The sequence below is a fragment of the Natrix helvetica genome, assembly GCF_964273705.1.
Source record: "Natrix helvetica genome assembly, chromosome: 4".
Lineage (NCBI taxonomy): Eukaryota > Metazoa > Chordata > Lepidosauria > Squamata > Natricidae > Natrix > Natrix helvetica.
In genome coordinates, this window is record NC_138550.1 from 42,794,845 (window position 1) to 42,820,584 (window position 25,740).

General features: G+C 34.0%; 1 protein-coding gene across 3 annotated transcripts in view; it reads right to left on the reverse strand.

Moving 5' to 3' along the window:
• CADM2 (cell adhesion molecule 2) overlaps positions 1-25,740 on the reverse strand; it is a 374,063-nt gene that overhangs the window by 23,249 nt on the left and 325,074 nt on the right. For 2 of the 3 annotated variants that reach the window (XM_081952063.1, XM_081952062.1), the window contains one exon: positions 14,605-14,727. The exons of the other annotated variant lie outside the window; for it this stretch is intronic. In XM_081952063.1, coding sequence (XP_081808189.1) covers positions 14,605-14,727 — 123 coding nt within the window. The remainder of the gene's footprint in view (positions 1-14,604; positions 14,728-25,740) is intronic. 3 annotated transcript variants of the gene reach the window in all.

Sequence of the window (25,740 nt, forward strand, 5' to 3'; positions counted from 1 at the left end):
TCCTTCTGAGGTGACTAAAATGAGGACCCAGATTGTTGGGGGCAATATGCTGACTCTGTAAACCACTTAGAGAGGGCTGTAAAAGCACTGTGAAGCAGTATATAAGTCTAAGTGCTTTGCTATGATCAAACCAAGGTTAGGATTCTGAAAATTAATGTATCAAAGATTTAACTTGGCATATGTGATAGCGGTAAATATCTGTACCTTGGATGTAGTATGGAGATTCACTCTCTGAGCTAGTTGGTTGGTTTCTGAATGCTTCATTTCCTAATTTCCCCTGAAAATGTTACCTAACCTGGTAACAAAACATAAACTCTAACCCTAACCCTACCCACAAGCTCAGAGAAAGAACATCCATATTCATATTTGGTTTGGTTTACAAAATGCATCAAATAATTGAAGTTTGAATGTAATGTACAGGTAGGCCTTGATGTACAACCACAATAGGGACTGGAAAAATTATCATTAAATGGTATGATTGCCAAGGAAGACATTACATGATTGAGACTTGTGACCTTCTATCAACTTCCCCATTGACTGCTTTTCATAGGTCACCTGGGAAGATTGCAAATAGCAACCATGTAATTGCAGGATGTTACAACTGTTATAAATGTGAGATCTAGCACCTGGATTGCAATCCAGGTGGCCTCAACGATTCTTTAAAATAATGCAAATGACCAACTGTGTGCAAGGAGTATAAATCCTTCCCCACCATCCAGTCAGAGCTGAAGAAGCATCTTGGATGAGAAGCAAAATGCCTTTAAAGAAAAACAAAAAAGTCCAGTTGCTTCTTGAAAAAACACCTTTGGGACAAATATGACTGGGATGACTGACAAAAGATACTCCGCCCATAGGAATGCTTAGGGAAATTGCTTTCAGCCTCAAGAGAAATCCAGTCCCAGTCCACATAGGCAATGTATAGGCTAGTTGGAGACTATTGGAATTAAGGTCTAACGCATTTAGAACGAACCAGGTTGAGATGACAATTATGTTTCCTTAATGCTAATATTGGGTAATATTGGCCCTAAGAATATGTCTGCATCATTCTGAAATAGGATCATTCACAGTTTGGGGTGATAGTCATATTCAGAAGGAATCAATAAAAAGAAAATCCAATGCCTGCTGCTTTTTAGAACAAACCAAAGATATAAGAATTAAGATGATTCCCATTTACATATATCTTGCTGAACCCCTTTCTGTGAATAAAAAATAAAAACAAATTAATGCCTCATTTATCTACACTTTATAGATTTGCAAGCCTTTTATTATTTAAATAATTCTTTCTTAAATACTAATCTAGATTACTGAAGGCATATATATGTATGTATGTATGTATGTATGTATGTATGTATGTATGTATGTATAAACTTATACATTAAGTTATTAAACTTATAATCTCTATTGGGGTTTTAATTTAACTTATTTTAATATTTATATGTTATTATAATATTGTATTGTGTTTTATACCTCCTCTGTACAATGTGTACAATGTGTAATTTTTATAATATGTGTTTTATTTATTGTACGCCGCCCCGAGTCCCTTTGTGGAGAGGGAACGGCTAACAAATTTAATAAAATAAATAAATAAATGAATAAATGTATGTATGTATGTATGTATGTATGTATGTATGTATGTATGTATGTGTGTTACAACCCCTGGTATGCCCAAATATGGGAGGGAACTCACTACTCCCCCTTTCTGTCTATCGGCTCACTGCAGGAGACCATCCAGGCAGAAAACCATATTTTTAATGTTGCCTTTTTATATTTCTGTTGTATTTGTGCTGATAAATAAATAAAGGGAGACTAGTATAGATCTATTTCAAGCTATTTAGCTCTCATCAGCTAGTCATACCCTTACTGGGATTCGAACCTGGGCTGTATTACATATTAGGCAGATGTATTAGCCACCATTTATCAGCACAAATACAACACAAATATAAAAAGGCAACATTAAAAATATAGTTTTCTGCCTGGATGGTCTCCTGCAATGAGCCGATAGACAGAAAGGGGGAGTAGTGAGTTCCTCCCATATTTGGGCATACCAGGGGTTGTAACACAAATACATACCTATTTCCCTGGCTCAAGCTGATAAGGAGGAGAGCCTGTGGCTTAGTGGCTAACACTTCTGCCTAATATGTAATACAGCCCAGGTTCAAATCCCAGTAAGGGTATGGCTAGCTGATGAGAGCTAAATAGCTTGAAATAGATCTATACTAGTCTCCCTTTATTTATTTATCAGCACAAATACAACACAAACATAGCAAAGGCAACATTAAAAATAAAAAATATGGTTTTCTGCCTGGATGGTCTTCTGTAATGAGCCGAAGGACAGAAAGGGGGAGTAGTGAGCTCCCTCCCATATTTGGGCATACCAGGGGTTGTAACACAAATACATACCTATTTCCCTGGCTCAAGCTGATAAGGAGGAGAGCCTGTGGCTTAGTGGCTAACACTTCTGCCTAATATGTAATTCAGCCCAATATGTGCTAGTTCTACAGTTGGTAGACTCCAGGTTAATGATCCGGCATCATGTTGCTTACTTACTTAAGAATTGTGTGTGGAGGGGGAACTCCAATGATGTGGAGTGGGAGTTGTCTGAAGTGTTGTCTGTCAAATATGGTTGTATTTCTGCCTCTCTTGGCTTAATCGGACAACTGAGGAAAAATAATATCCTATATCTTGAAGATGATTAATCCTTCATTAATACTACCAGTTGCTTTGAAAGAAAATATGATTTATGTCTCTTGATAAGATGGCACTGACCTTGAAGGATGTGGTTATAGTTCTTTTGAACTCATAGTTGTTGCTAGAACAGTGGATAAAAGCTGTGGTCAGAGAGCTTTATGCAACAATTGTGACCCTACTTAGAATGGGAAAACCATGCTACAATGACTCATGACCTTGTCATCACCCACTGGAAGTTTTCTAAGTAGAATTACCATAAACGTTCAAATCAAAATATGTTTTCAGACAGTTCCAGAAATACTTGAAGTTTTCAAAGATTTGATAATAGTGGAAAAGTAAGATTTTTTGATACAGCATATGTGAAGTGATGATAAACAGAACTATTACTGTAAATCAGAAAAACCAAACTCCTTTCAATAGAAATAGCTACTTAGCATAATATTTTAAAATGTCATATATCTAAATGAGTAGGAGACCTTGAATCACTATATTATCTTATTTCTATAGTTTTTGAACTTTAAATCTATTATAGTGATCAGTCAATACTAACATTATATTGACAAAGACGCTGTTAAGAATTTTTTTTTTCTCTTGCTGATATTCAGAATTTTAGAATTGGTTTTGAGATTTTATATGGAGCATTCAGAACAATTCATATAAGATGAAGATATCAACACTTTTTATTTTACTTTTACATAATGCAGTTGACAGAATGTTAAAAATAGTTATTTCTTTAGTTCTAGTATTTATAATATAAAATGCTTGTAATATTTTAAAACACAAGAATGTGTTATTTCTAAAATTAATTCTTTATTTGTTACTCTGAAAGAGAGAATGTATACTTACAGTATGCAGATATTTTCAATACAGTTATTCTAAAAATAATGGCTTTTCGTGAGCATGTTCAGTAATGCTGAAAAGCATTCTTTTTATTTTTTATTAATTGCTTTTAAAAATGCAATGGAATGTTAATCAAGAGTAATATATGTAACAATTCTCCTGATGCTCTTTTCCTCAAAATGAATTCTCTTCAACATTCAAATAATCAGACTGGAATATCAGAACTGAAAGATCCACTGCCATCATGCTCTATTTAAATTTTTGGGCAGTCTATAATATTTCCAGATTTTCAGGCATGATGATCAGCAAATCAGATTTTTATTGATTTATCAGAATATACATTTCTAATTATGATGTTAAAATAGGAAAATATATATTTTATTTCCAATAACATAGCATGACCGTAGAACTGAAACTTAGCTGATTTGTTATTTTTAGTTTAGTTGAAGAATGTACACAATTCTTTCCTTTCTGACTTTCCTATGTTGATGGAAAGTGGTTATAGGGATTGTATAATCATATTTGACAGATTCCAGTTGTAATCTTATTCAGGATTATACATTACAATTGTGCAAGGTTGTAACTAGTTTTAATGTCATTTATAAAAATGTGTCCTTTTATAAACATCATGTTTTAAAGAGTTTTAATATCAAACATGATGGTGAGAAAGATGGTTGAACTTCAGTGTAAATCCAGCATCTTGTGCTTTCATGAAGACAGTTATGTTCATATATTAAAAAAATAATATAAAATGAAACTAGTCTTTAGCAGTTGGTATTATTCTTTTCATAATTTCCCTTCACATAATTGATTTTCCATTACAAACATTAATGGTCACCTGGCATTTGGAATTGCCTAACGTATGAGTATTTTATGTAAAAAAGTGAAATAATGCATGTTTGAGTGATGGAAGCAAACATACCAAACTACCTCAAATTAAAAACAAATTCCTTCCTTCCTTTTTTTTTTTTTACAGGCATATTATAAGCATGACAGCTGAACCAAAGCACAAATAAATGAATAATAAATTACTTGAATGTGGTCATAAACAGCTGTTTTAAATCCCTAGTTAACTAGTATTCAAACTTAGAAGTGTACCACCAGCTAATTTCTTCTCACTATGGATCATTACTTGAGAAATGTAAAAAAATCAATATTACTAAAAAGGAAGGCAATGTGCTTATTGTATGGCCTTCTTTTCTTGTTATCCAGCATTCAGGTTTTACATGTACTAGGTGCTCTTCAAATACAATGTGAAAATGCACCTTGTGCTACTATTTCTACTCAATTTTCTAAAAATATTCATATTCTTTCCATTATTATATAATATAATGTTCACAATACCGTTGTATGAAATAGGGCTTCAGTTAGGCTACCTGAATTCAAATGATAGAACAGAGTTGTGTTTTACTCAAATACATTTGTTCCGTGGAATGGTTTCTACCCAATTGGCCAGGTACTATAAAAGCAAATCTATGGATTATGCAGAATAAAGCAGAATACACACACACACACTTACACACATGTACATATACAAATACATACACACACACATACACACACGTGTGTGAGGAATGTGGTGGCTCATGGCTAAGACGCTGAGCTTTTCGATCAGAAAGGTCAGCAGTTTGGTGGTTCGAATCCCTAGCACTGTGTAATGGAGTGAGCTCCTGTTACTTGTCCCAGCTTCTGTCAACCTTGCAGTTCAAAAGCATGTAAAAATGCAAGTAGAAAAATAGGAACCACCTTTGGTGGGAAGGTAACAGTGTTTTGTGCACCTCTGGCGTTTAGTTATGCCAGCCACATGATCATGGAGATGTCTTCAGAGAGCGCTGGCCCTTTGGCTTTGAAATGGAGATGAGCACTACCTCCTAGAGTTGGGAACGACTAACATCTATGAGTGAGGGGAACTTTATATATATGTATGTATGTATGTATACACTCACACTCTCACACACACACACTGCATAGCAAAACATCTAGCCATGACTATTCTTCATAAAAAAATTAAAATACATTTTCAAAATGAAAATGTGTTAAATAACTTATTTTATTTCTATAAAATGAGAATTTTGCTAAGTGATGAAATAAATTAATTCCACTTCTAAAAGCCTTATAATGTATGTTTGTCTGTGTATTCTCTGTAAAACTGAATAACATGGAGAATGTCAGGTTGATTTTGCCCCACTTTCAATTATCCTTTAAAAAAATCTTTGCCCAGTAGAAAAAATAAAATAAAATTTGGCAATTGAAAGTAACTTTCAGAGATACCTTTTATATCCCAAAAATGTAGAACTACTTCAAAAATTAGTAAATAATATTATCATGCTAACAGGGACACACATAACAAACATTGAAATAGGGATACTTTATGATTTATTTATTTCTAACATAGTAAAAAAGCTTAGACAAATACTCAATTTATATAGCTTCAAGCAATCTTTATTGTTCCTGAATTCCCAACTGTTCTGACATGGAACCCACATGCAATTTACAGGAGACTTAAGAGCTTTAAAGTGTCTGTGGCCTTTGGGACCCATTAAAGTGGCCAGAGAAAAATCAAAGCTTGGCAATTCCTTGAGTATTTCACTTATGTTATTGCCAAGCTCTTTACTGGAGTTATTATGACAAGCAGAGGTCAGCGTATAGAAACTGCAAAGCTTAGCTGCACTGATTTAAGCATCCACAAATCTTGACAAATATCACAGGAATTTACTTGCGGACAAAATCTAAAATTTTCCTTTCCCTTCAGACATAGCTTTTGTGACAAGATTTACCAAAAAGGGTACCTGCTTTGTCCAGTTTGGTTATTCAGGAAACTTCCTTCATAAACAGAATATGTAGCACTATAGCACTATCCCAAGCACAAAACTTGGGAGATGAAAACAGATGTAATTCTTCCCTGTTTCCCTGAAAATAAGACCTGCCCAGATAAAAAAGCCCAATTGGGCTTTTGAGTGTATGCGCTAAAATAAGCCCTCCCTCAAAAAGAAGCCCGAAAATATTGCAACACAACAGCAGCCATGAGGTGACCATGCTCGACACCTCCTGCACCTCAAAAATAATAACACCTCCTCCCCAAAAATAAGGCCAAGTGCTTATATCGGGGGGGTCAAAAGAAAATAAGACCCTCTCTTATTTTCAGGGAAACACGCTTATAAACTATTTATTTGGACTGAAACTATTGGAAAGCTAGAATGTCTGCTGTTCTGTAGGAAAAGGATATGCAAGATTTCACAGTTCATATTAACGAAAAAAAAATCTTTCTCATTTCCCCTTCCTGTCTCTTGCTTCCGCAGTCCAATATTCACCAAAATATTTGGACAAATCCGTGTTTTTTTAAAAAATTAATAATGACATTACTAATAGCTAATCCCTATTATCTGTTTTTCAGAATGCAACCAGGAATTCTATATCAGTTTCCAAGAACAAAGAAGTAAGTTTAGAAACTTCTGTTTTCTTTTCCAAGTTTGCCTTCAAAGTATTTTATACGTATCACTTATTTGTGTAGTTGATTACTAACACACATCACAATTTTTTGAGGTACTCTTTTCAGAACTTTTAAACATTCTTCAAATAATTAATATTTTTCATATTATTATAGAGAGAATATCATCTAACTTCAAAGTTAGATTATTATTAGGCAACAAAAAAGAGACTTATATGAGTCATCACTGTACCTACCTAGCCCTAACATGAAATAATTTATATACCACATTTTTTGGAGTATAAGATGCACCCTTTTTCCTCAAAAAAGAGGCTTAAAATCTGGGTGCGCCTTATACATCAAATACAGCATTTTTTGCCTCCAGAAGCTCTGCCCCCTTCACCAAAATGGCCGTGCAGAGCCTTATGGAGGCTTTCAGAGAGCTCCTGGGGGCTGGGGAGGGCAGAAATGAGCAAAAAACGGGCCGTTGTTTGCTCAATTTTGCCCCCCCAGCACCGAGCAGCACTTTATAAGCCTCCATAAGGCTATGCAAATAATTCTTTTGACAAAAAAGGCCTGTTTTGGGGAAAATGGGCCATTTTTTGCTTGTTTTTGCCCCTCCCCACAGGAGCACTCTGCAAGCCCCCTCCCAAGGCTATTCATGCCTTTAAAAAAATGGGCCGTATTAGGGAGGTTTGCAGAGTGCAAAAACTTTTTCCCCCTTTCGGAAAGCTCTTTACTTAAAGTGATTGATGAAAATTAGATTGATCAAGTGCTGTGCCAGCAGAAACAAAGTCTTAGGTGCTGCAGATTGTCAGCAATTTTCTTCTCCAGCACATGGATAAATACACCTGGAAACATCTACCTACCTACTATCTTTCTCTTCCTACCTACCTGTATTTCTCTCTCTCTCTCTCTTCCCATCTCTATCTACCTACATATCTACTCTCTCTCCCCCTATCTACTAGATTTCTCTCTCTCTCTCCCTCTACCTACCTGCCTACCTATTCTCTCTCTCTCTCCCTCCCTACCTACTGTATTTCTCTCTCTCTCCTTCTATCTATCTATCTACCGTCTCTCCCTACCTACCTACTATATTTCTCTCTCTCTCTCTCTCTCTCTCTCTCTCTCTCTCTCTCTCTCTCTCTCTCCCTCTATCCACCTACCTACCTACTCTCTCTTTATCTCTACCGACCTAATCTCTCTTTCTTTTTCCCTCCCTACTTTTTTTTTTTAAATTGCCTCTTCAAACCTTGGTGCGCCTTATACTCCAAAAAATATGGTAGGTAGTTTTCATTTCTTTGGCTGCAACATCCATAGTCACAAGCTGTAATAATTTTTGCAACAGTAAAAAAAATACTGCTGTTAAGGGGGAATATAATAAATATAATAAAAGTTAACTAGCAAGCTGTTGGAGTCCAGTCAATTACATCTTAGGAACTTACATGAAGAAAACATTTCACTTTTTTGAAATAACATTGAAAGTCATCACAAATATTTAGATGACATGAAAACTTTATTTCCTTTTAAAAAATGCAAGGTTTCTCAGACCTTGGGTATGTAGGCAAAGTTTCTAGTTTTCTTTTTTACTGTTACTGATTTTGATAGTTCAAAAAAAAAAAAAGAGAAAATACGTATAAGAAATGGCTTGCATCAGTGATTATGTTACAGAGTTGTTGGTTTTGACTTCTGTCCACATTATTTTCAACATAACAAATATGGCTTGTTTGGGTCGAATATATGTAAGCACATAAATAAACTGAAGAAAGACACTTTGATGTTGGTGATTAAGCCACTAGGCTAGAAACCAAGAGACTGTGAGTTCCAATCCTGCCTTAAATAATAAAGCCAGCAGGGTGACTTGAGTCAATCACTCTCACAGCCTTTGGAAGGCAAACTACATCCGAAATCTTACCAAGAAAACTGCAGGGACTTATCCAGGCAGTTGCCAGGAGTCAACAATGACACAAAGTCACCAAACAAACAAACATCCCTGAAACAATATTGTTCACTAATTTGCAACTGCAACCGCAGTAGGAAAACAAGATAGGATCAGAACTGCCCCGATAGCCTTGCAAAAGTGAACAGTTCTAGTCATCATTATAAGTAGTGAAATATTTTAATATATTTAGCAATAGTTCAAATACATTACTAAAATTTGCTGGGTTATTTCTGTTTCTTCTTCATTTTGACAAATTGAGTGTTAGAACCAGATTTTCTTCATATGGTCAGCACCTCAACTTATTTGGTTCTTTTGAAAGAATGTCATTTTATTGTGCCTGGAAATAAAGAACTGCATGTCTCTGTTTTCTTCCACTAATTTAAGCTTGGTCGTAAGAATACTGACTAAATTTGCAATTTTTACTTTGACCCACTTAATGAAGCATTCCCTCTGGACAGACCCCTTCCCCTCTTCTTTCAGGAGGTGATCCTACCATGTCAGGGCCATTCCTGAATGCACAGTTACCACTTTCCTGAATGTCATATGATGGAAACACCACCTTTCTATCAGTCTTCTATTATACTCCATCCCAAATTAAATCCACTAATGGGCCTGTAGGACAAAAGAGTGGCATGGAATGATTTACAGCAGGGGTGTCAAACTCGATTTCATTGAGGGCTGCATCAGGGTTGTATTTGACTTCAGGCGGCCGGAGGTCCATGCCCAGGGTGGGCATGTCCAGCTTGGTGTCTGTTTTGGCCATGGCGGTCTCCTCAGCCCTATGCCAGAAAAAAAAAAACAGTGCTTGGGAGGGCTGTGCACAGCCTCAAACTGTTTTTGCTGACAGAAAGCTGCAGGAGGCCAACACAATTGAAAACGGAGCTCCGGATGGTCCCAAGCGGTTTTCCCAATCTCTGTTTTCACTAGCAGAGACACTGTCCTTAGCTGTTTCCAGGTCGGCCCCACAGGCCAAATCTAAACACCCCACATGGCAGATTCAGCCCACGCCCTTGAGTTTGATACCCCTGATTTACAGGGCCAACTTCCAGTTCACCATATTGTTAAATGGGCTGTATTTGGTCAGAGCTTTACCAGTCTTATAACATGAGGGTAGACAATTCTGGTGTCGTTGCTGTTACCTGGGTTAGAAAGATAACCGCCATTAACTCTTCCAAATTTCACTCCAATATCTCAATTCAATTGAATATGGAAAAGAATGCTGGAAGGAAGTGGACATAGCATCAGACATAACACTAAACCACAAAATACTCAGAATGGCATTACATTAGAAAAAAAAAATGTCACCACCTTGATGTAGGAATTCCTCCATAAAAGGAAAATCAGCAGTTCAAGACAAAATTACCATGAAGAACAGTCCTAAGTGACCTGAATGCTCACAATAGCCTACATTAGCTAATAGCAGATGGACTGCTTATAATTAAATGAAGCACTGCTTAAAGATAGCATTACAGATATCTCATGTTCCCGAACTGAAGTGGAACAAGAAAAGATGTGTGGAGGATATTGTCTATTTATGCCTTCAATAAAAGGTTATTGGGGCATCTTTGCTCTGGGAAAAACAGGAAATAAGGCTGAGCCCTTAGTTACATTTAACAATTAGAAAATTTGTTATGTAGCCAAAAGCCCTTAAAGTCTTTAAATGCTCTCATAAAATATTTGGCAGAATAACTAGTATTGTGACAGAGACAGCACTGATGACAATACATGATTCACTTATCTTTAGTTTGCAAGATACCCAAAATATTGTAATCAGATGTTTTAAAATAAACCAAGAACAAGAGATTTCAAATATTTTATTCATTGGAAATACAGGTTCAGCAGTAAATAAGATACTACTATAATCTTAAAAGCCAATTATGTGTTTCAAATGTTCTGAGATGTCATGCACTATCTGGTGGCCTGTACAGAGGAATGCTGTAATATGAATTGTAAAAAACAAAGAAACAAATGTAGGATTTTAGTAAGAACAATGAGAATCTTTTCATAATTGATTAAATCTGCACTTAACACGAACAATGTTCATTTGCATGGATAGAATAAATGAATATTCTCTTCCTCTTTTTCTGAGTGCAGGGACAGTTGCACTGAATGGCTAGCTGTGTATCCTTTTGTTGAGGGAGGAACGTTTGCCAGTTACCTGAGGTTTGCTGATAAAGTTGTCAATGTATTGACGTAGTACCAATGGATCGGTTTGGATGGGGAGGAATAGATTTTGGCTCAATCATCACAAGACTTGGTGGAGATGGCTGTTTGAATTATTAAGGTTTTCTTCATTGATCTTGGATGGTCTTCCTTATTCCTTATTGAAGCGTGGTACACAACTTAAGTATCCTTCGGGACTTGCAGTTCCAAGTTAAAAAAAAAATAGATGCAAAGGTCTTTGTGACAATTTTACCCTTTCCTTGAAAAAGAATGCTGATCAAACAATTATTCATACCCCAGTTACCTCACAATTATGTATTGTGAGTATTATAATGTAATCTACATGGCTCTGCCTCTCCAATATGTTTCAAGGGTGGCTGAGTCTAGGTCCCTTTATTGTGCTTTTTTGTTGCCTCTCTAGATATGAATGTCCTTGCTCCTTAAAATCTGGCTCTATTCCAAAGACTGGGATAAATGTATTTATTGATGAATTTATGGGACCTTGTGTTTATTATTTTGGTTATTTATTTTGGACTTCTTAATTGTTTTTTATTGTTTTTGGAATTTAAAAGCCATATGGAATTTCATAGAATGTCATAGTGATCATAACAAATGTATGAATTAAATTAACATGTATTAAAATTATAGTATCTATATAATATATATATAATTTTATATAGATACTATAATTTTATATAATATAATATATAATATTATATAATATATTATATAATATAATTATATATAATTATTTTGGGCTTATTAATGGGCGAAAGGACGAGGAATGCAACGGACCTGGAAAGGTAAGAGTCGCACCTTGCGGTCCAACACCGCTCACCTCGCCCCAATGGTAAAGGCAGCGCGCCGTGTTCCCTTCCCCGCCATCCCTTGAGAGGGGGGTGGCAGATGGGGGGGAAGAAGCGAGGTGCATCTCTTACCTTTCCGGGTCCATTGCGTTTCTTGCCCTTTCATCCAGTGAATCCCTTGTAAAAAAAACTTCATGAGTTGAACTCACAAGGTTTTTTTTACAAGGGGATTCACTGGACAAAAGGGTGAGGAACGCAACGGACCTGGAAAGGTAAGAGGCGCACCTCGCTTCTCCCCTCCACCTGCCCCCCTCTAAAGGGACGGCATGCCTTTGTTTATATGGTTAATTTTCAAAGATAGAAAGTATAAAACAACATTTTTCCTAAACAGAACTATATTTAGTATTATGGAGTCAGTTGATGATTTAAATAGAAAATAATATATTTTAAAAGAATATGTTTAGTTTAGGGTTACATTGTGGAGCTCTCTGAAGTTGGTTGATTGCTTGCAGATGTTTCATTACCCAATTAGGTAACATCATCACAATGGTGATTCAGAAGGTCATAAAAACCACTTAATACATAGAAGGAACAAAAGTGAAAATATATCTCTGATTAAAAAGTAATACAAGACCTTCTGTGAAATAGCATGCTACTGATAAAAATAGATTTAAAGTTTTTTAAAGTTATTTTCTGCAGGTAAAAATATGTTTGGAATAAATATATTTACAGTCAATTAAAAATGTTATTTCTCGCGGAATATAGTATAGCCAATAGTATATGCCCCATGGTCATAGGAAATCAATTTGGTATGTAATAACCTAATAGTTAAGATGGAGTTCTCATTACATATTCTAGGAAATGGTACATTATTTGGTTGCATTTTCTCCATTCCCGCTTGAAACTATTGTTTTAAGCATATTTAAAGAGAAGAATTTCAGAGATCCTGAGATAGAAGATAAGCAGGGCTTCAATACGGTGTGTCTATTATAGAATGATCCAAATGATAAATTATAACAATTAAATGATTTTTTTTAAAAAGATAGATAATTAAGTTTAAGTTGATTTAGGTGAATATGACTGTATAAAGACATTCTAAATGTTTTTGAAGACATTCCAAAAAGGTTGAGATTCTCTTTTTAAAGAAACTAGTGCTGTTCAATCTGAAAACACACTGTTAAACCTACATCTATAATCTCTTAAACTCAATTGTAATGCTCAGTCAGACATTCAGATGCCTGCCCAGGGAAAAGAGCTGCCCAAAACATACTGTTCTTTGCCTTCCTGAAAAGTACAAAGCCCCTGAAAATGATTTCTTGAGAACCGGGGAACCTGCAGAGCAGATCAGATTACAAAATGGCATATAGTGCTATGCTCTTCTTTCACGGATATCTTTACCAAATTTTTGATTTTGCCCTTTCTAACAGTCCTTGGTATCAAAGGCCATTTCAGTGTCATTCTAGTGTCATAATGAAATGAGGACAGATAGTTCTCAACTTACAACACGGGTGTCAAAGTTGCGGCATCAGGTTGTTATCATGTGACGTTTCATGATGTTTTTTTCCCTTTGCAGAGCTGGGGTGGATGTGACCTGCAAGTGATACATCTGGCCCATAGGCCATCAGTTTGACACCCGTGATTTGCAACTACAACTGACCCCGCAATTTCTGTTGCTAAGTGATATCGTTGGTTAAGTGAATTTTGCCCCATTTTATAATCGTTCTTGTGCACAGTTGTTAAATGAATTACTTCAGTTGCTAAGTTTATAACACAATTGAATCTGTGAATCTGGCTTTCCCATTGATTATGCTTGTCAGGAGGATACACAGTAACCATCATAAATATGAATCAATTGCCATGCATCTGAATTTTGATCACATGTCCCTGGAGATGCTGCAATGGTCATAAGTACAAAAAATGGTCATAAGTCACTTTTTCAATGCCGTTATAACTTCAAATGGCCACTAAATGAACTGTTGCATATCAAGGACTATCTGTACTTCTAATGAAATTTTTGTTTTCATTCAACTTACTTAGCTGAAATCATGAATTCAGCTGTAAGATTGTAAAGTATATTTAGAACTTAAATGTATATAACAACATAGGTTGGAGGTACAGTAAATGGGGGAAATTGGGAACGTGTCAGATTTCTTTTATACAGTATATTTACTTTCCAACAATTTTCTAATAAAAGATGCATTAGACTTCCAAAATGTAAAGTAAATCCTCCACTGAAGGTGAGAAATTAAACAAAGTCACTATAAGAAATTAGAAAGTCCTATCATTTTGTTCACTAAACAGAATTATTAAGAAATTACACTAAAATCATTAATTAAACAGTTCTAAATAAATATATGGTTAAATACAAATCTTTTGTACAAAGACAATATATTAGCCACAGAACACATATCCTCTTAAGAGATAATGTTAATTTAAAATTAAGTAGGTTTGCTTCTAACACAAGTTTAATATGATAATCTTTAAGGAAGCAATTACTTAGGAAAGCAGTTAAAACACCCACCCACATTCATAAATGTCATTAGAGAAAATGCTGTTGAATCATTCACAGCTATGTTAATTGCAGACAACCAAACTGGACTTCTTACTTATCAAAACTAAAATGTGCACAGAAATGTCATTTTTCCTTTAGCATTTTGATCATTCTTTTAAGGCTTCTAGCCCTGTGAGAGCCTATTTATACTGTGATTTTCTGGCCATAACAAAGAAGTATACTGTACCTCGGGTGTTGATAGCTGTTGCCGATGTGACTGTGCCTATGCCTGTTAAGGCTACAGTGGCTGTGACTGTTGCAGTGGTAAGGGAGGGGATGACAGTGGTGGGAAGCAAAATGTTGGAAACATCTGGTGAGTGGAAAAAATATAACATAAAATCATATCATGCAAACAGAGAGAAGCAGCATAACAATGATTCAGCTTGTCAATACACATGTGTAGAAAATGTATCAATTAAAACATGCTTAGCACAGATCAACAAAGGTAAGGTAACATACTTTTAAATTCTTGACATTAGCTCTCTCTCTTTCTTTTTCTCTCTCTTTCTTTTTTGAATGCTCAAATACTATCAGACTGAATTTTGGACCAACCAACAGAGAGAATTGTTCAAAAGAAAAGTTTTAAAGTCAGAGAGTAAACCTTTATGACAAGAATTCATTTCTTTGCTAAGCCATTTTAAATGCCTTGTACAGTAACAAAAGCAAATATGGATGAAATAACATGCTGTGTCAGCGTGGCAGATGACAACACAACATCATCATGCTAAAATAAATACACATGTTAAGTGATGGTTGTATGTTAAAACACCTACTTTTCAGACAGACTCAATGAAAAAAAAATGTGAGCAAACGAACTACTAACTCTAAAAGCTGCTGGTTTTGGTTTGCTTGTCTTCTTCCACATTTTGTTAGAGACACAGTCATCTGCTAAGACCCAGAGCAGAAACACATAAAAAACCCTTAACTTTTATAGGGTTCACTATCGTTCAACATCATTGGTGAACATAAAGAAAAAGTTTATTAACCTTAATAATTAGTTGGGGGGGGGGGCAGTTTTGGGAGCTATTTACATCAATATGCTATTAAAAGAGTGATCTATAGAGGACACTTATCAGAAGAGAAACAAACAAGCATTATCAGCATTCAGAACATATTCTCAACCAAGAACTGCTGCATGTCAGTCTAAATGCATTACTGATAATCACACCATAAATTCCCTATTCCAATTCCATGTGTGCATATGTATGTATGGAAAGTGTATATGAGATAGATCTTTTAATTCTGAAAGTGCAATAAACAGAGGATGGAGGGAAGGGGACTTCACTGCCTAAAATCTAAAATCTTCATTGCTTGAAGTTTTTGTTTGTTTGTTAAAAAGACACAGAAGAAAAAGAAAACATGGAAGAAAACCATTGAAAATGTTCAAAAACTTGACTTCAAGCACTGTGTATCTAGGAAACTAGCCACATGGACAGAGTTAAAAACACCATTAGTTCAGGAATAGCTAATGATATCTGTGGAGGATAATAAAAGTCAGAAATACAGCTTTCATTTTCTTTGAAAACCAATATGAGAGCATTATTTCTGTAGATACATGGTAAATAAAATCAGGCAGCATCATATAGGAGGATTATTTTCAAAGCACAGAATCCTGAGGTTTAGAATATTTTATGTTTACCAGCAGCCTCCATTCACAGCTAATTATTCCACTAGACTTTTTGATTTTAGACCTATTCCTAATGTTACGCATTGCAAATTATATTGCCATTTCAAAAGACTACCTGTCTTTCCCCCTAGTTAATACATTTGAGATACCCCAAAATGTCACAGTCCCATTCCCAATTAATTAGAGCAAATATTATTATTCTCTAACATTTACTTTTGCAAAGTTTTCACATAGGTATCTATATAACCCTGTGCGTACATCCTTAACATATTAACATTTAAAGCAGTTCCTCAATAGGAGATAACCCTGACTATCAAAATTAAGGCAGGCTTTTCAAAATTTAATGTTGCCACATTAATCACAAGGACAAACTACAACATTGCCTGGAGAGCAACTGCCATGACTATTAAATAGAACTGACATTAGTCAACATTAATCATGAATGCTTTTTTTTTTTTTTAAAAGAAACAATTTGTGAATTTCTTAGCATTATTATGCATGGATAGGTTAGCAATCATGCAAAAAAAAAAAAGGGGGAGGGGGTTATTTTGCCATATAATAATTATTTTACAACTGCTCCAGAAACGGCTGAGAAGCTGTTTACATAACTGAATAGGCGCTTCACAAATGTATATGTGAACTACAGCACAATCCTATGCCAAAATCAAGTTTTATGTAGATTTCAAAGTAATCTAAAGGAGAAGAGCAATCACTGAAAACCAAGTGGAGGTTTCTTGTCTTTGATAATACATGACAAGACTAACAAAAACAAAAACAAACCTGTTCCATGAGTTAGTTCTCTGGTTTTGGAAACAGAAAATAAACTAAACCTTCCCTCAGCATAGCTATAGTGCCAGTACACTGTAACTTAATATTATGTCATAGAAAATTAAAACTTGGAAATGCTGTTGTTTCAAATGGGAATGGAACGACAATCAGCAACAGACTGCCATAACCTTTTTGGGGGAGAAATCAAGTCTAACACTTGGCACTGAAATTTGCTTGGATGTCCTGATAAATGAATTCTGTCAAGAGAGATATAGGAAAGTTATAATCTTATTAATTCTCTTTAAAGTTCTGTCCTGACCATGAAATCTATTCAAGCACTTTTATTCCAATGGTGGAATAAAATGCTTTGACTTCACTATAGTTTAGGGTTTTTTCCCCCCTTGATATATGACAATTGACAAGTTTCCTTTTTTTTAAACCCTCCTTCGTGCTCTTTTAATATCTTCAACATCACTTTTATGTAGGTCATGAACTGTAGTCTTTCTTGGAAAAGAATGGGTTACAGCTGCAAGATAATCTATAAATTGGATTAGTGCATTTACATTTAGGGATGCAACTGAAAAAAATATGCTTGCAGATTCCAATCTTGGAAAGGCACATCAGTTCAAACCCAATTATTTTGTAAAAATGGAGCTATTTCACACCAACTACTTATAAGATGTCTTTTTCTCATATTATCCTTCCTTTGCATTAATATCTTTAATAACCTATCTTGACTTATTAGTATCTTGACTTAGTGTGCCAATATTGTTTTCATTTCAGTACGAAATTTGTACACATATTCAATATTTTTTATTGTATTTGTAATTGGTTTCTTTTTTATTAGCTGGTTAGATATTCTTATGCCTGTTATTTTGTAAATTTGTAAATAATGTAATAAATTATTAAATTATTATATAGGTCCGAGTAAGTCAGGATTATTTTAAAAATATTTTAAACATACCCATGTTTTGATGTAGTGTCATTTAAATTCAGCAGAAATGAGTTTTAGCTTGGATGCTTAAAACTGTGAAATTAAGCTTAGTTCATAGAATCAGCCTAACTATTTCCACTTTCGCACTAGAATCAAATGCATCTTTAGGTATTCTTGAAGCTTGCAGATTCTTTTTCAGAAGCTGGTGGTCTTGGAGAAGTAGAGATCTGAGACTTCATTTTGCCTCTCCAGTTACAACAATTTAATTCATGCATATGTTTTTCTAATGGTAGAGCTTCTGGTTGTTTTTGATTGCTTGATTTTGCTTCTAGCACACAATATGTTTCATTATAATTAATGTTGCTATTTCTTTTTTTTTTCTTTGATTGCCACATTGATTTTTGTGGCTATATAAATTGATCACATTAACAAACCAAAAAGAAACTATTTAGAGTTATGTCTTGTTACTCATACATTCTGCATTAATTTCTCATTAAACACATTTAAACATGTTATCATGCTGGACACACCAAATACAAATCCCGCACTTGTGTTCATTAAAAAAAGGAAAGGAAATCCACAAAACTCTATAGAATAGCAACATAAGAGTTAGAATACCACCTCTCTAAGCAATAAGAAGAGCTCGATTTCAAACTGAATTGAAATGAATCAATTTACTACTACACACATTTACTACTACTACACATTTTTATATCATATAAGTCATTGACCTGTACTTCCCAAATATCCTTTGATGAAATAAAGAACCAGTTATCTAGTATTTAGGATGGCTTCACAGAACCTCCATAGTGGTATAAATTATTAAAACAAAATAGATTAAATGCTAGATAAATAATGACTAATAAATTATATACTTTAGCCTCAGGACATTCCTTTTCATCTTATTAAACAACTAGTGACAGATGAGGAAAACAAACATATGAATCCCAGAATCTGATGACAGTATACAAATAAATATAAGGAAGAATTTATAACTGATTTAAAATTTTCTAATAAAAATGACATCATGGCAAGTATTTGGCTTAACTTAAATGTATTTCTATTGTACTTCCTGCATTAAAAACTTCAAAGCATATTTGGATGATGTTGTGAACTAAATTTTGAAATGTATTTACATGATAAACTTATTCTCTGGCATAATCCCAATTAAAAATTTCAGGTAAAACATTTTTGGCTGAAAATAAAAGACAAGTTATTATCAAATTATTAAATATTTGACTAACACCTAGCTAATACTTTAAAAATGGCAGCTTTTTAAATTAAACAGGTCAGCTTTGAATATCAGAGTCTCTTCCAGATGCCTGCCATACATACATACATACATACACATACATACATACATGTATGCATACATGATTGATACATGAAATAACTGGCCCAGAAGTCATGAATACTTTTTTTGGGTAAAAGGTTAAACTGTTAATGGTAGGATTGGAAAATAATGTGGTATATGATTCAACAATAATGTGCTTGTTGGAAAAGATTTTTCACATGTTGGATGATGTAAAGCATGGCAACAATTTAGCTGAGGGCACCATCAAATCATGGTCCTTAGATATTTGTTATAGATGCTGTATCTAGATAGCATCACATCCTGTAAGACTACTAAGTTTTCATTGTGTGAGAAGTAAGATTTAGGGCAGCATGATTTTCACTGGCTCCAGGATGGGAAGAAGTATGGAAAAACAGCTGAGAGACACTGACTCTTCACAGGAGCTCCAAAGCAGAGTGGCTCTCATCTTTTTATTGTTTATTTAAGGCCATTTATAAAAAAAAACACTTTTTTATTTGAAATCAATATTCCATCAATTATAGTACAGACAATAAACATTAAGAAACAAAAACACTTAGGAAAAATCAAAGTAGAACACAGAACAAAACTTTAGTTTTCTTTTAAACTCTGGCTAAAGTCTGGCTAAAGCAACTCCATTTTAACTTTTCATGAACTCTGAGAGAAAGGAAGCAGACTTGTACTAGTGATAGTTAAAGTAATAGGCAAGTGAAATCTGAAAATATATTTTCCTTCTTGGAAATAGGATAATGGGGTCAGTAGCAGGGCATCTTTAGGTCATCCAATGATGCATGGAATTGGAAAGCAATTCATCAAGATCAGACAGGGACTGGAAAACAGCAACTGGATATAAGAAAGTGAACAGTTAGCTGCCATGTAGCAAGTCACATTTGTCTTAGTAACCTTAACAGGACAACAAAAGGCAGAGATGATGTGGAAAAGAATATGTGATTGACCTGCTGGAGAAAAAGCTGTACAGATCTTTGTTGGAAGTCTCCACTGTCTGAATCTCTATCAATGCTAGGCAGTTGTCTTATTCAACAGCCCAGGTCAAGTCTAGCCAACTCAGTCATGAAAAGAAGCAAATTTTTATATGAATGAGTGGATTTTATTCCACTTTCCTCTCTTCTCCTCATAAAGCTTTATTGTTCCTGAATCTCAATGTTTTGTGTTGCTCATTAGATAAGATTAGACTTCTCTAGAGACAGGCAACCAACCACCCGTTTACATTGGTAAGTCATAAGCCATTAACTGTATATAAAAAACAAATTTTGACTTGTTGGAGTAAAATTACAATGCAACAAATGCAATCAAAATGAAATTTAGAAGCATTACACCTTCAAAAATTTTAGGAAATGTGAGTCGTCATGAATAAATCTTCATTAATTCAGTAACTGAATAAACATTCAAATTTAGAATTTGAGTAGAAATTTTCATTAATTCAGTAACTGAATAAACATTCAAATTTAGAATTTGAGTAGAAATTCAGACAGCAACAGTTTTCATTTCTTATATAAGATGTATCTCTATATATCTGGGCAGCTATCATGTCTTTTATGATGAAAGTCAATGGATATTAAAAGTTATTAATACTGATTGTGTCCAGAAAATAAATTGTAAATAATTTCTTGATAAATGGTTACACAATATAGAATAATGTAATAAGAAACAGAGTGAGTGGATTACTTGAGTTTATAAAAATATAAGACCTGAAATATGGAAACTTACTATCAAAGAACTTAACATAATGATTTGTGTTGTTATTTAGCCTTCCTCTTACCAACTGCTATTGCATTTCTTTCTTGGTTTTCTTTTCTAACTGCTTTGCTTGTCTGAGTACTCAAGCAGTTGAGTACTCACAGAGTTGTTTATAACCTCGAATTGCAAGGTCCTTGAGAAACCTTGTTGATGCAAACTGATGTCTTTAGTGTAGCTTTTTTCCATACAAAGAGGTTGAAGCCTATTCATTTGTATTATGATAACGTATTAAAGGATGGTTGAATGTTTAGAATGCAAACAAGTCCAGATTATTCCATAGCACTCGGCAAAGGAAAATTTAATCTGGGATCCCCTGATATTCACTTTGATACATCCTTTCCCAAAAAAAAAAAACACCTCTGGTTCCTCAGGACATGGCATCTCTTGCTTCATGTATCAAATTTGTAGCTATCCCCTGCTGTCACTCTATCTGTTCTAGGTGTACAGTATGTCACCTGAAATCTGTACTTAGCCACTATCTACCTTCCTCAATCTGACTCTTGATAAATAATAAAATTATTGTTTTAAAATAAAAAATAAATAAAATATAAATGGCTAACATTAAAATGCAGGCATTCAAAGACGAAAAAGAAAACGGGATCTATCCATATCATGATGAAACAACTGCTTAGAAGAATAGTTCAGAAGAAAATGCAGTGCTCCAAGCAGATCATAATATAGCCACAAATTACCTGTTTTCTGCTCCAAAATGATTGGTTAGAAGTTTCAAATTAATATTACAGTTTAAAATAAAATAATAGTATAAATCAGATTTCTTGACAGATGAAAAGGCAGATGAATAAAACTGTAAGGTTTCTTATTCAATTTAATAACTGATACAGAGGAATAAAAGCATTAAACTTGTACAATTTAGGGAAAAATAAATCTAGAGCAAAATCATTCTTATCAGTGTCTTTAGAAATAGATGCTACTTGAAGTATATGTTTGCCTATTTCCTGGACTTTCCCTTTGCTTGTGATTTCAAAATTTAATCTGAAGCTACTGGGAATATGAGATAAATCCTGTTCTTTTCCAGCTTTGGTTCAGCAACTTCTCTTCGAGATCTATTCTTTATTTTCAAAACTCTCTCACTTCCCAGCCTGGCTAGAAGATGTATCTGCCTTTATGTACAAAACAAAGAATATTTCTCCCTCATGGGAATGTGCATTCTGTACCTGGCCAGCAGCATGTATTATTGTGAATGTCTGACAAGTACACACATTTAGAAGTCAGCTATTGCAAGTTTTTTTTTACAGAAAGAAAGAATTGAAATCTCTTATATAATTAATGTAATAATTTATCTGTGTCCCATATTCAGTTTTTAAATTTCCCAGTCAGATTGGAAAACATATACAGTATTTTGGCTAGCTAATACAAACATAAATATACTAATTGTTTAGATCCGATAAACGACAATTTCCTAGATTTGAGTTTATATCTTTAGACAATTTCAATGATTACTTTATGCCAATGTGGATGCATGATTTTAAATGTTGCACTATGAAGAAAGTTTCTGTGAACCTATTTTAATATATAAATAACATTTTTGACACCAGATATTTGGTTTTTGTAATTCTGTAAGTTTTTAAATGGTACTTTACTTATTTATTTCATTTGTTTGTATCACACTTTTATTATTTTTACAAATAACTCAAGGCAGTAAACATATCTAGCATACCTTCCTCTTTCCCCCCCCTCAAAACAACAACAACAGCAACAACCCTGTGAGGTGAATTGGGTTAGAGAAAGTGACCATCCTAAGGTCACCCAGCTGGCTTTCATGGCTAAGGCAGGACTAGAACTCATGGTTATAACCTAGTGCCTTAAAGACTAGACCAAACTGATATATTCACAAATAAAATACATAGATTATTTTTTCCAACGTTCAGTTCCAGTTGCTTACACAAGATACTGATTTTGTCATTTGTGATTGAATAAACTGTTCAGGCATTCCCTGCTGTTGTTTCATCTTCTTCATCGCTGTTAGAACCTCAGTTTCAATGTAACTTATCAAATAGTTTCTTATATATAGTGTTAATGAAACAGTAATATACTTGATTAAAAAGATGTAATATAGATGTATTTAAGAGTGGCTACGCATATTTTAAAATAAATATGTATCTTCTGCAACCCCAAAAGAGAAAAAGGGAGGAAATAGTGTGTGTGACAGAAAATAATTGAATTTTTTTAAAAAAAGAAAACATTTATAAATCATCTAAATATTTGGAAAACTGAAATATAACACATATCTGAGCCAATGATTTGGGAAACTTTTCTTCCTTTAAAAATAAATCCCCCAAGATTCTAGGCAAATAGCATTTGGAAGACTAGATTTGCTTCAGCTTTCTTTTTCCATTGCACGGGTTTCTAAAGAGTCTTTAGCATAGTTTTATTCTAGAAGAATTGTTTTATTCTCTGAGTTGACTTATCATTAACTATAACATTAGAACTGTTCATGATGCTTACCATAAGTGTTGATTCAATGCAAAAATAATATGTTAAAAGACATAGGACTATTCAATGTTAAATTAACTAGTTATCATTTTTTTTTCTTACTCAGTCTACAAGCTGAATTATTAGCTGACTTTCAACCGTAAATCTGATGTCTTTTACAATCTAAAGTGAGAAAGTATTCAAGCGATCGAAGAGCACAAATATACTTTTGTGAAGGCTCCAAACACTGCAATTTCCTAATCTACTGAATCTAGCAATCAGCTCAGATTTTTTCTTCTCAGTTTGGAGGTGAGATAGATTGATAGATCACTAGAGAGCCAGCCAGCCAGTGAGACTGATTGACTGACACATTTGTGTATTTGCATATATGATCCATCAGGGTTATTTTTATATTTCACATTTTAAGAATCATATCATGAGATGCTAGAAAAACAAAATAAATTTACACATAGATTATGAATTGATATGTTTTTGGTTTAGATTCATAAGATTCCAATTCATTGTATACTGAGATGATAAACATTAAGCCAATGGAAAGTTTACAGTTGTTTTTCAAGTTTTTGAATTTCTAAAATCGAGAACAGAAATTAAGAACTCAGAAAAGGAACTAAAGAGAATGGTGCTAATATTTAAGCCATGACTGCTTCAATTTTTAATCTTTCCAATGTTTTACTCTTTTATAAGAAACAGAATGAGGCATAACTCATAATCAGGTCACATGAACAATTGGACAAAAATGAAATTAAATGTGCAGTCACTATTCTGCTGAGCTCCTGTAAATGTCCTTAGCATTTTTTGGAAGGAAACTATTTTCTTTTGGCTCTGTGCTTGGTATTCTTAAACTGAACTGTTAAAGAGAGAAAAGATTATCATAAGTTCCCTTACCAAACTATGGTGCTTATTAACTTTGTATTGGAAGAATATATTAAATGATAGAGACATTTTTGTGCAAAATGAAGATAAGGGTATGTCCTCTATTAAAAGTCAAAAACTTTTCCCCATGTTCACAATGCAAAGACAAAAAAGGTTCCATCTGAAGCAGTCCAAAAACCTATACTTATAACCTTATTGCTTAAAAACAAGATAAGAATAAGAAATTGTTTATTTGTAATATCAAACTGTACTGAAAAAACACTTGACCACAAACACTGCTAAATAATGGAACCTTTAAAAACTCGGAAATGCCAGAAAAATCTTATTTTGTTTCTGATGATTCTAGTGTTGCTAAATTAACACCTTTTCCCTCATCACAAACTGCAATTATCCTCTGTAGTTCTAAATCTATATTTGCAAAAATTTAATTAGGATTAAAAAAAAAAAACCAAAAACACCTCAATTACCCATTACAGAAAATGTCAGCAAGGTCAATTCTCAGCTACATAATATGAAAGACTACCAAATTACAGAATGTGTCATCAACTGGGCAATGATAAACTTTTATCATTACAACGTAATCTTTATAATGACACTTTTTTTTCTGATTCCCATCGAGCGAGATAATCAGATCAACAGGGTGCAAACAATTAACTAGTAGCAAAAGGAAAATGATTTAATAAACTTTAATGCACCCATATTTCTAAACACCTATCATGCTATGGTACTAAAAACATTAGCAAAATATATTATGGTTTCTGAACATTTCTTTGCCATTTTTATGGGAAGAATTATATGAAGGGAAGCTTGTATAAAGAAATGTATATTTATTTGTTTATTGATAAATTGCTTTCTGTATAGAAACTTCCTCAATGAGTAGTGGCCAAGCCAAGGCCACTGGTATGTATGAGGATGGGAGGGAATGGTGTGTGTGTGAATGTATAAACTTTACATTAAAATCAAAGAACTGATTTTGGCTTTTGAAAATCATTGGGTTGCTATCACAAATTTTCTTCCATAGCAGGTGTGTTTATATAGGTGTGACAACAATGATTTTTAAGAAAACATGCAGTAATTGCTTCATGCCACAGTCATTGGATTAATGATGAATTGTGGTCCCATTAATTGCTTTGTAATTTTGAAATATTATGTAGGGTATTGCCTCTCTGCTTCAGTTTTTTGTGGTCACTCTTTTGTATTTTTTTAAATACTTGTTTTGTCTTTTGTAAGATGTTCAGAATCACTGGTGAGTGGGTGGCCCAAATATATTAACTAACTAACTAACTAACTAACTAACTAACTAACTAACTAACTAACTACAAAATATCAATTTACCATAAAATAAGTTGAATTTGGTCCATGATTTTGTATCTAATTCATTGTCAAACTTTTTTTCTGGCTGTCATAGTCACCTTTTTTTATATTTGAAGAACTATAATGGATCATATTGCCAAAGAGTATCATATGCCTGTTTGGCACCTCTTGCTTTCTATATACTAGTCAAATGGACTTTGATGAAGCTAAGAGTCAACATAATATCTGACAGGTGTTCAGGGATGGAGAAGGCAGTTTCATGTAAGAGAACAATTTTTAAAGT